General features: G+C 35.0%; 1 protein-coding gene across 1 annotated transcript in view; it reads left to right on the top strand.

The window, feature by feature from the left end:
• Positions 1–5,414: 5,414 nt before the first annotated feature.
• Positions 5,415–12,210, top strand: part of LRRC39 (leucine rich repeat containing 39) — a 22,706-nt gene continuing 15,910 nt past the window's right edge. Inside the window, exons 1-2 of the mRNA XM_025052266.1 lie at positions 5,415–6,141; positions 11,056–11,161. Coding sequence (XP_024908034.1) covers positions 6,029–6,141; positions 11,056–11,161 — 219 coding nt within the window. The 5' untranslated portion in view covers positions 5,415–6,028. The remainder of the gene's footprint in view (positions 6,142–11,055; positions 11,162–12,210) is intronic.

Here is a 12,210-nt window from a genome sequence, read left to right as displayed (position 1 = left end):
CCCTACTGCTCACTTACAATCACAGTATTCTTGGCAAAAGGTTTGGCCACATTTCTCTTTCAAATGTCTCCTAAATAGTTCTCTTTGGATCCACTTCTCTCCTGAACTCTAGGCACCTGTTTTCACTCTAGCATCTCAAGGTCACCACCTGTTTCAGCGACATCTCATCAGACAGACCAGGCCAACTCTGAATTATTCATGCCAAACCTGAGATGGTTCTTGTTATTATCATTAGCCCATCAAAATAACTACAGGCCCTTTTCTTTTACAGAAAGTGAACACTGAAGGTAGCATGAATCCTTGATGTTTGCAAGCTCAGAATTAAATGCAAATGAATTCATTACAAGACAGTCCCAGTACTGAGCAGAAAGGTTTTAACCACAAGCTAATTCATGTGCTAGCCAGATCCCTGTGAGAGAACTCTAGGCCAGCTTGCTCAAAACTGAGCAGAATTTGGAGACAGTCCAGAGGACAGCCACAAAAACAACTGAAGCATGACGAGAATAACTGCAGTTCGGCAGTAGAGACCATCTATATCAGGCTTTTACTGAGTAGCACATGGAATGTTACAATGCAAAGCATGGGAACAGCTGTTGCAGGTCTTAACAGGACAGAAGAAATGAGAACAGGTGAGAGATCAGGAATTTAGGTTAGATATAGGGGACAGTCGGGACAGTGAAAGGAAGGTTCGTGCTCACTACAGGCTGAGGAGACGGTCTCCTTCAACGGGGAGCACCCATGCCCCCACCCACCCGCATTCCCAGAGGAGCCGTCACACCGTGGGAGACTTGCGATAAACTATTTAACTTGAAGTTTGCTGCAAGAAACTTTGAAATATGTTCTAAACATGTGGTAGTTCTAAAAATGTAGTAAAAAGGAAAGTCCTAAAAACATGATGGTAGTTCTAAAAACGTGGTAAAAAGGAAAAGTAAAAAAATATATATATATATCAGTGTTATAAAGTCTGCAAAGAAGCTGTGAAAGTGCAATCATCTGGAAAAACCTAGCAATTTAGTTTCCTGGAAAAAATGCAGTCAGAATTCCATCTGCCGTTGGAACTTAACCAAAGGCAAGTTCAAGTTAAGTTGATGGCAGGAGTGATGAAGCTAATGGAAACTGCAGGAATAAATATGAATCAGACCTTCACTAACAATTTGAAACATTATATATTCAATTGCGACTAAGAGAAGTCAATGAGCTAAGCCACCACACTAACAACTCCGCAAGTCAAAGGCTTAACAAATTGCCCAAGAACCTGGCCGCAGACCCATTGCATTTTTGGCACAAGATTAGAAGGGCCACATTGGTTCAAATGTTGCTTGGACAGAGCAGGACAAACTGTCACAGAGATGGCATAATTTTTTAAAATCACCATTGTCATTTACTGCACTAGTTTCCCTAATAAGTTAGAGAATATTAAAAACATTGATATATATAAATCCAATGCATTCCCATTTTAACAGAACGGTATTTCCATAAGATTTTTTTTTTTGGTTTCTAATACTTTCTAAATACAGTTAGGAATCTCATAGCTTCCATCTTTACCAGATATTAAGGGTTCTGCATAGTATTTTGTAGAAATATGAAAAAAATAACTTTTGTAGTTGCCTTTTGAAATGTATACAATATATCCTCAAAGGTTGGGTCGATAACCAAGAAATAAAGTATTATCCAGCAAAAGAACTTAAAATTCAGTGTAGCTTTTATTTCTGTAGAACTAAAAAGTAATGTATAAAAATAAAAGCAGAAGGAAGATATCTTTTCAATTTGTTATGTGACCAACAATACTTCACTCAACATATAGAAAGCCAGTGCAATTTTTGTATGCTTTTTCTGTCTTTTTTTCTTTGTCTTTTTTTTTTTTTCTTTTGAAGCAAGACATTATATACTGGCTTTCATTCTCTGTCTATCCAATTTCAGGTTTAAATTGCCCAGGAAGTTGCATAATATTCTGATTACTACTGCTTAGGTTCTATAGTTCATGTGAGAACTAATTGGAAAAACTATGAGAACCACTTCATTCATAAGAGAAATTATGTTTTGTTCATTTGTACTTTATTTGCTAAATGACATATTGATTATTTAGACTCACAGCATGCTTTTCTCAAATGAAGATTTTAAAATCATTTCCAATGAGCTCCTAATTTTTGGCCGATACCCAGGAAGCTATAGAATAAATGGTTTTCATATAATATTTACTCATGTCTCCACCATTGATTGGTTTAGGAAAATGCCTGTATGTCTATGTGTATATGTGTCTATTAAAAAATGATGATTTAATATTCTTTTAACTGAAACAAAATCCCTGAGTCTCAATATTGACTTATGTTCAAGGAAGCCACGTGTGCGGGATGGTGCAAACCCTCTGGACAGGAGGTTAGAGTTTAGGTTCTAGCCACAGCTTCTTTACTCTTTCTGTGATCTTGAAAGCAGTCCCATAGCTTTCTGAGCTTATTCATTATAGAAGCATTAGAGAATGTCTATGGAATAAGCAGGTATTTAAAAGCACTAAAATTGCCAAAGTGTCCAGGTGACTAAACAAATTATGATCCACCTACACACCAAAATGTAATGTAGCCATTAAAAAGAATGATGCAACTTTAAATACACTAATATGAAACAATTTCCAAGAATTCTGAGTGAAGTGAACATGGTATAAAACAATATAGGAGGCTACCATTTGTGTGTGTGTGTGTGCATGCCAGCACACATGTGTGCTTTTAAAGAATATGGGCATGTTTATGCTTATAAAGTCACAGACCGTATTTGGAAGGGCACATGTCCCTGGCAGTAGTGAATGCTTTCAGAGAAGAGAATTAAGTGGCTGCAGATGGGAGGGGAGGTCATTATCTTTTGTCCATGTGCTTATATTACCAATTCAAAAAATAAACATATAATTTTTTAAAGTTTAAAGAACCAGGAATTAACTCCTGTCTATGGAAGGCTGAAGAGATAAAGGTTGTGAGATAATCGACTTTGAGGCCTGGGCCCAGCAGAACTTGGGGCTTCTCTGTCAACCTTCTTATCCGCCTCTTCATTCTTCTTTTTTCCCCGAGACATCTGTGCCTTTAAATATTTAAAAATCTATGGTTTACTAGGTAGAGTTTTTGTTACACCATACATCTGCATATTTCCAATTTCTCTGTTTGAAACAGATTTGCTAAATTCTATTAAATAGTCAGAATGTGTTAAGTCATGAAAAATGGAAGGACTTTCAATAGGAATTATTTTTCACAACCTTAGAAAGAGTTATGCCTATAGTATACAGCATTTTGCCGTATGCAGAATACACTCACGTATATCATCAGTTGATCCTTTGCACACATGCTCCATGTGATTCTTGCTATTCTCAGCTTTGTCCATGAACTAAAATTAGAACTAGACTGACATTACATTTCACTTGGTTACTGTCTGACTGAGGATTTTAATCATTCAGAGCCACACTGAAAATAATTCTCCCTATAATTCACCCAGCTGATAATCGCTAACTTGGGAATGTCAGCTTCTGCTTCCGCCAACAACAGTAAGTATTTAAAAAAAATTATTTTTCCATTCTTCACTTATAGATTGCTGACGATGCCTCTACTGTGTCTGTATTTGATGAAATATACAACTGAACTTGGAATTCGATTTAAAAGTCCTTTGGAGGGTTCATAGTCGCTCATGTTATTGTCCTTCTTTGGAAGATTGATGTCCTTAAAAGTTAAGAAGCATTTTTTTGAGATTGTATTTCTTTCTTTTGACTTTGGGAAGCCAAATCTCTCAGTCAGGTCATTGCCATACTTACTTCGCTTCCAGGCTACGTGCTTTTCTGTCATGGTGATAATCAAGGTAGAGACCACAATCCTATGCCAAAGGCAAAAAATGCACACATCATTATTGACTTGTTTTCTTCTAAGGGAAATTGGTCACTGTTATAGGAAAACTTATGGCTGACCAAAGTTTAATGACAAATGAGGAAATGAGTTAGTACATATATGTCTAATAAAATACACATTTACATGTAGATTGTTGGGATTTAAAAATATATATATATTATTATCTGTTAGACAAATACTTCAAACTTGCTAAAATCGGAGACAAATTGTAGGTTGGCTATGATATTTCCAGGCAGTTGGATTATCAGCATATTTATCCCAAGGTTTCTAAATGGCAAAAGATCTCACAGTCTGTTCCTGTGTAAATTCTCATGCATTGCTTAAAAAGAGACATTCTCTTAATGATTTTTTGCATATTGGCAACTAAATATAAATCTTGAAATTTTAAACGTTTTTCCTCTGTAAAATAGTTCTTTCCTTCTCTCTGTCTCTGTCTCTCTGTTACACATGCACACTTTCAGTTTAAAGAAATCAATCATTTAGAGGAGATTAATAATGAAAAGCAGTATTCTCTACCTCATTGTTCTCTAACACCTTAGAAGTAACCATTTTAACTACTTCAAGATCTAGTTTTCAGTGGTTATGTCCATATTTTTTTCTTTTTTTCCAAAGGCAGTTATATATGCTTTTCCTTATCAACTTTAGACATTATCAGTGGAGCTCCATTACGAAAGACGATGCTTAAGTTCTTTTATATCGCGCTAGTTATATCCATTTTTAGTGCCTCTTTTGATTATCTTTATAACTTTAAACAAATACTTATATCTCTACTTCTTGTTTCATATAAAGTATACAAAATATCCATTGACGCCCCACTTGAGCACCAAGAAGATAAGAGCAAGACTTTCAGAAACAGTATTGCTCATAATGGCTAAATCCTGAAACCCAAATATCCACATTCATTCAGTGGGTAAACTGTAGCGTAGTCATATATTTTAGAAATCAAGACATATCGGTATATAAAACGCTTTTCCCTCTTTAATGGAGCTATATAATTTCCCATGATATGGATGTACTACAATTTACTGATGGAAAGTTATGTTGTTTTTTAATCTTTTGCTGTTATAAAAAACACCATGGTGAGTAATTTCGTAATATGTCATTTTAAAATTGAAAATATTTGCAGTATAAATTCCCGCAAGTATGAATGTGCACTTATAAGTTTAATAGATGTTACTAGATTTCTCTCCATAGAGATTATAACAATATATACTGCCACCTTTAGTGTATGAAAGTACATACCTGTTTCCTCATGCAGTTGAAAATTTTACTTCTCCCTTTTCAAACTTTCTATTTACTTTCCTTGCATTACATCATTCCAGTATAATGTTGAATAGATGTGGTAATTTAGATCTTTGACTCCTGAATTCGGAAGGAAATAATTCAATTAATTGTGAAAAAAAGTTCTTTCATTATTGTTTATATAATTTGGTGAAAAAACATTATTTATAAGGTGAAAAAAATTTCATTATTTATAAGGTAAAAAACATTTCATCAAGTGGATCTACATTAATTTATATAACCATTCCCCTATTATTATTTTCTCTTGTTTCTGAGATTCAAGTCACAATCCTCAATATTATATATGTCCATTTGCAATTTATTTTATACAGGAGTAAACAATCCCAATATATTACCACTTAACTGATTTCCAGCTAGGTTAGGTAGATGTCCCAAGATGCTTGGCTTACTTTACATATCCATTTTTAAACACATTCTTATTATTGGACGTATAAACTAGTAGTAGTTTTTCATTATTGTGAATTACATAGTAACAAAGGAAGTAGACTTGGCATCAATTCCCACCTCAGCCACATATTAGATATGTGACCTTGAACAAACTGCCCATCTTCTTTAAGACTCAGTTTTCTCATCTGTATTTTAGAGACAATAAAAGTACCCATGCCATAGTATTTTTAAGAGGATTATTAAGTGAGACACAGCATGTAAAGTGTATAGTTTTGGGAACATAGAAAGTGTTCAATAAATATAAGCTTTTATGATCATTACAGTACTCAGTGAACATTCTGAAATACATGATTTCTTTTTTTCCTCCTCTGGTACAATTAGGTCCTTTCTGAGATGGCATCTGTGATTTAGCTATTCAGAACTTAATGAAGTTGGTGACTCTGTGACAATGTGGAGAAATCATGTCAACAAATGTGGTTTGTACTGGGGCTGTCAATGCTGTAAAGGAAGTTTGGGAAAAAAGAATAAAGACACTCAATGAAGACCTGCAGCGAGAGAAGGAATTCCAACGGAAGTATGCCATAATATGTTTATTATTTTGTATTAGTAAAAATTATAACCTCATTATAGAAAAGAGCATTTATTAAATGCCTTATTATTGAATTTGATATTTTTACTTACTTAAAATTCAAAATATACCTAAAGGAAACATCTGACTCAATTAAGTTTGGCAGTGTGATGGGAGCCACAAAAAATACAAGTGTCTATATGTGAAAAATAACAGTTATCCTACGCCCTTATAGGACTCTGTTCAACATTCATCAAAGTTTGATTAGTACCATTTAGTCTAATTTTCAGTGATTGTTCAACATTGTGTCACCTGGGATCTAAAACAACATTTGGCAGAAGGTTCTGTAAATTCTCACCTATTTGAATAGCTGTGAGTTCGAGCTAGGGCCCCTGTGGATTATTATATTTAAAAAGTTTGGCTCTCATTTCCTCTGCCTTCTTGATATCTCCCTATTTGCCTAACAATGTCTCCAAAGCAAGAATAGCCCCCTTCCTCATCGATTCCACATTGCTCCATTCATTAGGTCTCTTTCTAAGCATTAAATGGTCTGTGTCAGCCAGCAATTAACAGAAATTTAACTAAAATTGGCTTAAGAGATAGGGAAGTCCTGAGGTAAGGCAATTCCAACACTTCAACGGCTTCGAAGACTCAGGGTGCTTTTTCGTTCTGTTTTGTTTTTGTTTGTTTCTTTTTAATCGTCTTCCGCTGCTAACCTCAGTGTGTCAGGTTAGTCCTCAGGTGAATTCCCTCAGTGCCACAGGATGACTGTTACATTTCCAGGCATCATGGCCAGGTATCATTATATTATTAGAAGAGTACAAACTATTTCTTTCCATTCTTAAGAGCGAGGAAACCTTTCTGGGATCCCCCAGCAAAGCTCTTGTTCACCTCTCACTGGCTGGAATCGGGTCATTTGTACACCCCTAATCCAGAGAATGAGATTGTATGATTACTTTAGACAAATTAAGATTTTCACCTGGGTTACCTGGAGAAAGTATAAACACTTGAGAGTAACTGGTATTTTCATAGCAAAGAAGGGAAAAGATTATACATAAGCAACTGTCTTTGTCTGCACAGGTAGATCTGGATGGGGAGAGGCCAGTCTTCCTAACCAAAGTTAGTAGAGATGATGGTGATGCTGACAATCGCAGGATAGCAGCCATTTAATTGATGTATACTTCCTGTTTAGGCACTCTGCTAAGTGTTTTATTTGTATGCTCTCATTTAATTCTCTTAACATGCTTAAATATAGTGTCGTGATGAAAGTTAGACTGCATTATGAGAGAAGGAAAACCAAAATAATAGTACCTTAAACAACATATGTTAAATTTTCTGGGTAAGCAATCTAGGGCTGGAATAACACTACACGGACTCAGACACTCAGGCTTCTACCTTGTTGCTCAACTGTGCATGGCTTCCATACCTAAAGTCACCTCAGGGCCCCAAATAGATATAGCAACTGCAGCCATTGTATTTGATTCCAGCTAGCAGGAAGTTGCACACGCTACTACTGCCAGCATCCATCGGCCAAAGCTTCACGTGACCTAGATCTAGATGCAAGGGGTATAGCTAAATGAATTCTATGCCTAGTTAAAGTTAGAGAATCTATTATTGAGGAAGAAGAGTAACAGATACTTGGAGATGATAAGCAGTCTCTGCCACACATTGGTGCTATTATTTTCTCCATTTTAAAGATGAAGAACCTGAGGGACAGGCCTAAGCAACTTGTCGAATATCATATTGCTTATAAATGTGGACCTGGTATTCACACCTAAGCAAATTGTCTCAGTCAGCATTACATTCTCTTCAGGTCTTACATTTCCCTCGATTGGCCATTTGTATATAAAGCTACTCTTATGAAACCTATTATGTTATACTACACCATTATGATAAATTTGGTTCTAGAATGCTCTTAATAAATCCTATCCATATTTTGACAGTGGTCAGAAATCATGACTTCGTTCTAAACTCCTGAATTTCACCTATGTGTCAAGTTAAGAATAATTTAATTTCAGCAGCTTTATGTTCTCTCTGTACAAGAGGAATGAGTGTGCATTATTTTCCTTTTTGCCTCTTCTTTTTTGGTTTGATGACTATATTGTGATTAGGAGGGAGAACTACCTGTTAGTAAAGTGTAAATGCCATGTTACATCAGTTTCTAGCTCTAGAATCTTTACATGGAATTTGCAAAATGTAGTCTCTCTAAGCACCCTTAATTTTAAAAGTTTCATTGCAAAATTATTTTATAGCCTTATGAAACTTGGTTTATGGTTGAAATTAAATCTAGGCCATTTCCAGAGTAAACTACATAGACTTAAAACCTACAGTATTACTGAAGAAATAATAATAAACAACCACAACTGATGTCAAATGGTAAGAATCTGACACGCTGTTTAGAGTAAGGCAAAGAATCTGCCAGTGGAAAACAAGGCTAATTGGAAAAAAATTATAGAATTTTAAAACTGACCAGAGGTAATTCAAAGAACAGAAATGTCCTGTCTTTTTGCTCTGCACTGAAGCAGAGCAGTGCTTCTCAAACTTGAATGTGTGTAGGAATCACTTAGTGATCTTGTTAAAATTTAGATTCTTGTTTAGGTGTAGAGTGGAGGCTGAGAGTTTGGATTTCTAACAAGCTTCCAGGGGACGGTGATGCTGCTAGTCTGCAAATCACATGCATAGCAAGAAAGTAAACAAAAGAAGCAACAGATTTGAAAGTAGTCCATGAGCAGGCATAGTGTAAAAACAGGATGAGTGTAATCTAATGCTTCTATAAGCAGTATAGAAATTAATACTAAAAATACTAGAGCTGGAAGTGACCTTAGGTATCACTTAACCCAAATCCCATATTTTATAGGCAAGGCCCACAGATCTGAGATGTCTTGTTCAAAGTTACTTAATTTGGTGGTATGTTCTGGACTTAGATCATAGAAATTCTGAGCCAGGAATAATTTAGGAATCATTATACAGATAGAAAGAGACTGTTTAATAATAGTCTCACTGTAAATCATTAGGACATTTTTTTGTATCCACAATAGCATTTGGCATATGATGAGTGCTTAATGAATTCTTTAGCTGAAGTTAAAGGTTAGGGAACAAGACCCCTAATCGTACTTGTCACTAAATCTTGCTTGAAATAAAAATATCTCTTAATGAATAAAAAGTAACTAATAATCATCATGCCTACTGTTTTAATAGTTCTATTTTCACAAAACGTGATGTAACTTAAGACATGGTATGATACATTTTGTTTCAGTTAACTGTACTTAACAGAAGGTTAGCTGTTCAGTCTAGAAGGCCACACAGGTAGACACTGCCACAGTGTATTTGTTAGCAGATTGGTTAAATTTCAGACAAGTGGCAGATGAAAATACACAGATGCTGTAGAAATATTTTGCAAACACAAACATATAGATAGCAAATATTACATTTTTAGAGATCTGGGTTTCTGTTCCTTAAAATAAAATCCTTGCTGAAGATCAGTTAAGATGTAAAACTTAATATATACTGACTTATATACTGACTCTCAGATGTGAAGAGATTTTTGGCAAATAAATATTCAAATTAATTAATTTATATTCTTTGATGACTGCTTGTAGTTCTTTAAGTATCTATCATTCTAATAGGCTAAAATTACAAACATTTCAATTCTAAACTTATTTTTTACTTTTCATACATGAAAAATTTCCTAGTACAGAAAGAAACTTTTGCAACCTTTTCCTAGTCAATATTTATAACTTGATATTATTCTATGTATGTTTGCAATGCACTAAAAAATCAATAAGGATGTGTCCAGAATGACAAAGATTTTGTACTTTTTTGTATCTGAAAAACAAAATCTGGATAAAACTGGAATGTCATAATATACAAATTTAACTCTGAAGTTCAACTGTATTGTTTGCAAGCTTATTTATTAAATATCTATGGATATGATATTTATTAGATATCTATGGGTTAGATATCTAATAAACGCAAGTCAAAATCACAATGAGTCACTACTTCATGCACCCACTAGGATGGCTATCATCAAAAAGATGGACAAGAACGAATGTTGGTGAGGATGTGGAGAAACCAGAGCCTCATGCACTGCTGGTGGGAAGGTAAAATGTTGGAGGCAATTTGGAAACAGTTTGGCAGCTCCTAAAAAAGTTAAACACACAGTTACCATATAATCTAGCAATTCTACTCCTAGGAATATACCCAAGAGAAATGAAAACATATGTCTATACAACAACTCATACACGAATGCTCATAGAAGTATTATTCATAAAAGTCCCAAAGTGAAATGTCCATGAATTGAAGAACAGATAAACAAAATACGGTATACCCATACAGTGGAATATTATTCTTCTACGAAAAGGAATAAAGTGCTGACACGTTAGAGCATAGATGAACTTTGAGTAACATTATCATCTGTGAAAAGAGCCAGACATAATCCCATTTATGTGAAGTGTCCAGAATAAGCAAATACACAGAGACAGGAAGTAGATTAGTGGTTGCCAGGGGCTGCGGCAGGGGCAGGGGAGGAATGGGGAGTGCCTACTAACCAGTATGGAGTTTCTTTTTTGAGTGATGAAAATGTTTTGGACTAGTGGTGATGGTTGCACAACTCTGTACTATATCCAAACCAATGAATTGTGTAGTATAAAAGGATTAATTTTATGATATGGGAATTATATCTCAATAAACCTGTTGTAAAAAAATTTATGGGGACCTAAGATACTTTTCAAAATGTAAAAATAGGGCAGGCATTTGTGGTACTAATCGTATTTATAATTCTTGCAAAATAAATCCTTGTCTGATTTCCAGATATTGTTGATCAAATGTTTATTTTGATGGGTCTTTTTTTTTTTTTAAATATAAAAGTGAATGCTACCTATGTCATTACCTGTGAGCTAAAATGATTTCCTGGTCTCTTAGGCTTGTGAGGCTCTGGGAAGAACGAGTAAGCTTAACCAAGCTAAAAGAAAAGGTCACCAGGGAAGACGGAAGAGTCATTTTGAAGATAGAAAAAGAGGAATGGAAGGTAAGCTTTAAAAAAGTATTATTTGATTTTCTACATTTTGCTTTATGCAGGAGAGTTGAGAGAATGACTCTGAGACTGTGTAAGACTGGAATAGTTAAATTCTAATTTTAATAACATATCAAACGAATTTGGAAAACATGAACAACTGAAAAGGAACATAATTTTTTTTTTTTGCAAAACTTCAATTTGCTTTAACTCTGCTTAAACTTAAATCATTTTTAATATTTCTATTAATCCTTTAAATAAGTAATTTCTCATTTTCCATAAAAAGCCTAATGAAAATCCTATAGCTTTTCAAAAGCAAATTCTCAGTTAAAACTTCACAAAACAGAAATGGATATTTTTTTCTTAGATTCACCACCTACCTGATTAGTATCCTCTCTCTCTCTCTCTCACACACACACACACATGCTCATGTGCATGCACACATAGACACATAGCTGTTTAATTACATTAGGTGTACTCTAATTTGTACAAGGGCCTCTAACCCTTGGGTCAGTGTTTCTTTTCATGCAAAGAGATACATTTATTAATTACGTTTATTGGGGTAACATTGGTTAATACAATTACATAATTTTCAGGTGTACATTATAATTTGACATCTATATATTCTATTGTGTCATTATCACCCAAAGTCCAGTTTCTTTCACCTACCATATATTTGATCCCCTTTACCCACTTCGCCCTCCCCCAAGTCCCCTATATTTGACCCTCTTTACCCTCTCTCTCCCCTCCTCCCCTACCCCCTACCCTCTGGTAACCACTAGGCCATTGTCCATGTCCCTGAGTCTCTGTTTGTCCTGTTCATTTGTTGCTTTTAGGTTTATATCCCACATATAAGTGATATCATGTGATTTTCTACTTTTTCAGTCTGGGTAATTTCACTTAGCATGATTATCTTAGGGTCCATCCACGTTGTCGCAAATGGCAGTATTTCATTTCTTCCTATGGCTGCGCGATATTCCGTTGTATAGATGTACCACAGCTTCTTTATCCTGTGATCTATCATAGGACATTTGGGTTGCTTCCCGGTCCTGGCCACTTTGCAT

The sequence above is a fragment of the Pteropus alecto genome, unplaced genomic scaffold (genome assembly GCF_000325575.1).
Source record: "Pteropus alecto unplaced genomic scaffold, ASM32557v1 scaffold106, whole genome shotgun sequence".
NCBI lineage: Eukaryota > Metazoa > Chordata > Mammalia > Chiroptera > Pteropodidae > Pteropus > Pteropus alecto.
The sequence above is the reverse complement of the archived record's forward strand: the minus strand, read 5'-3'. Positions and strand labels throughout refer to the sequence as shown.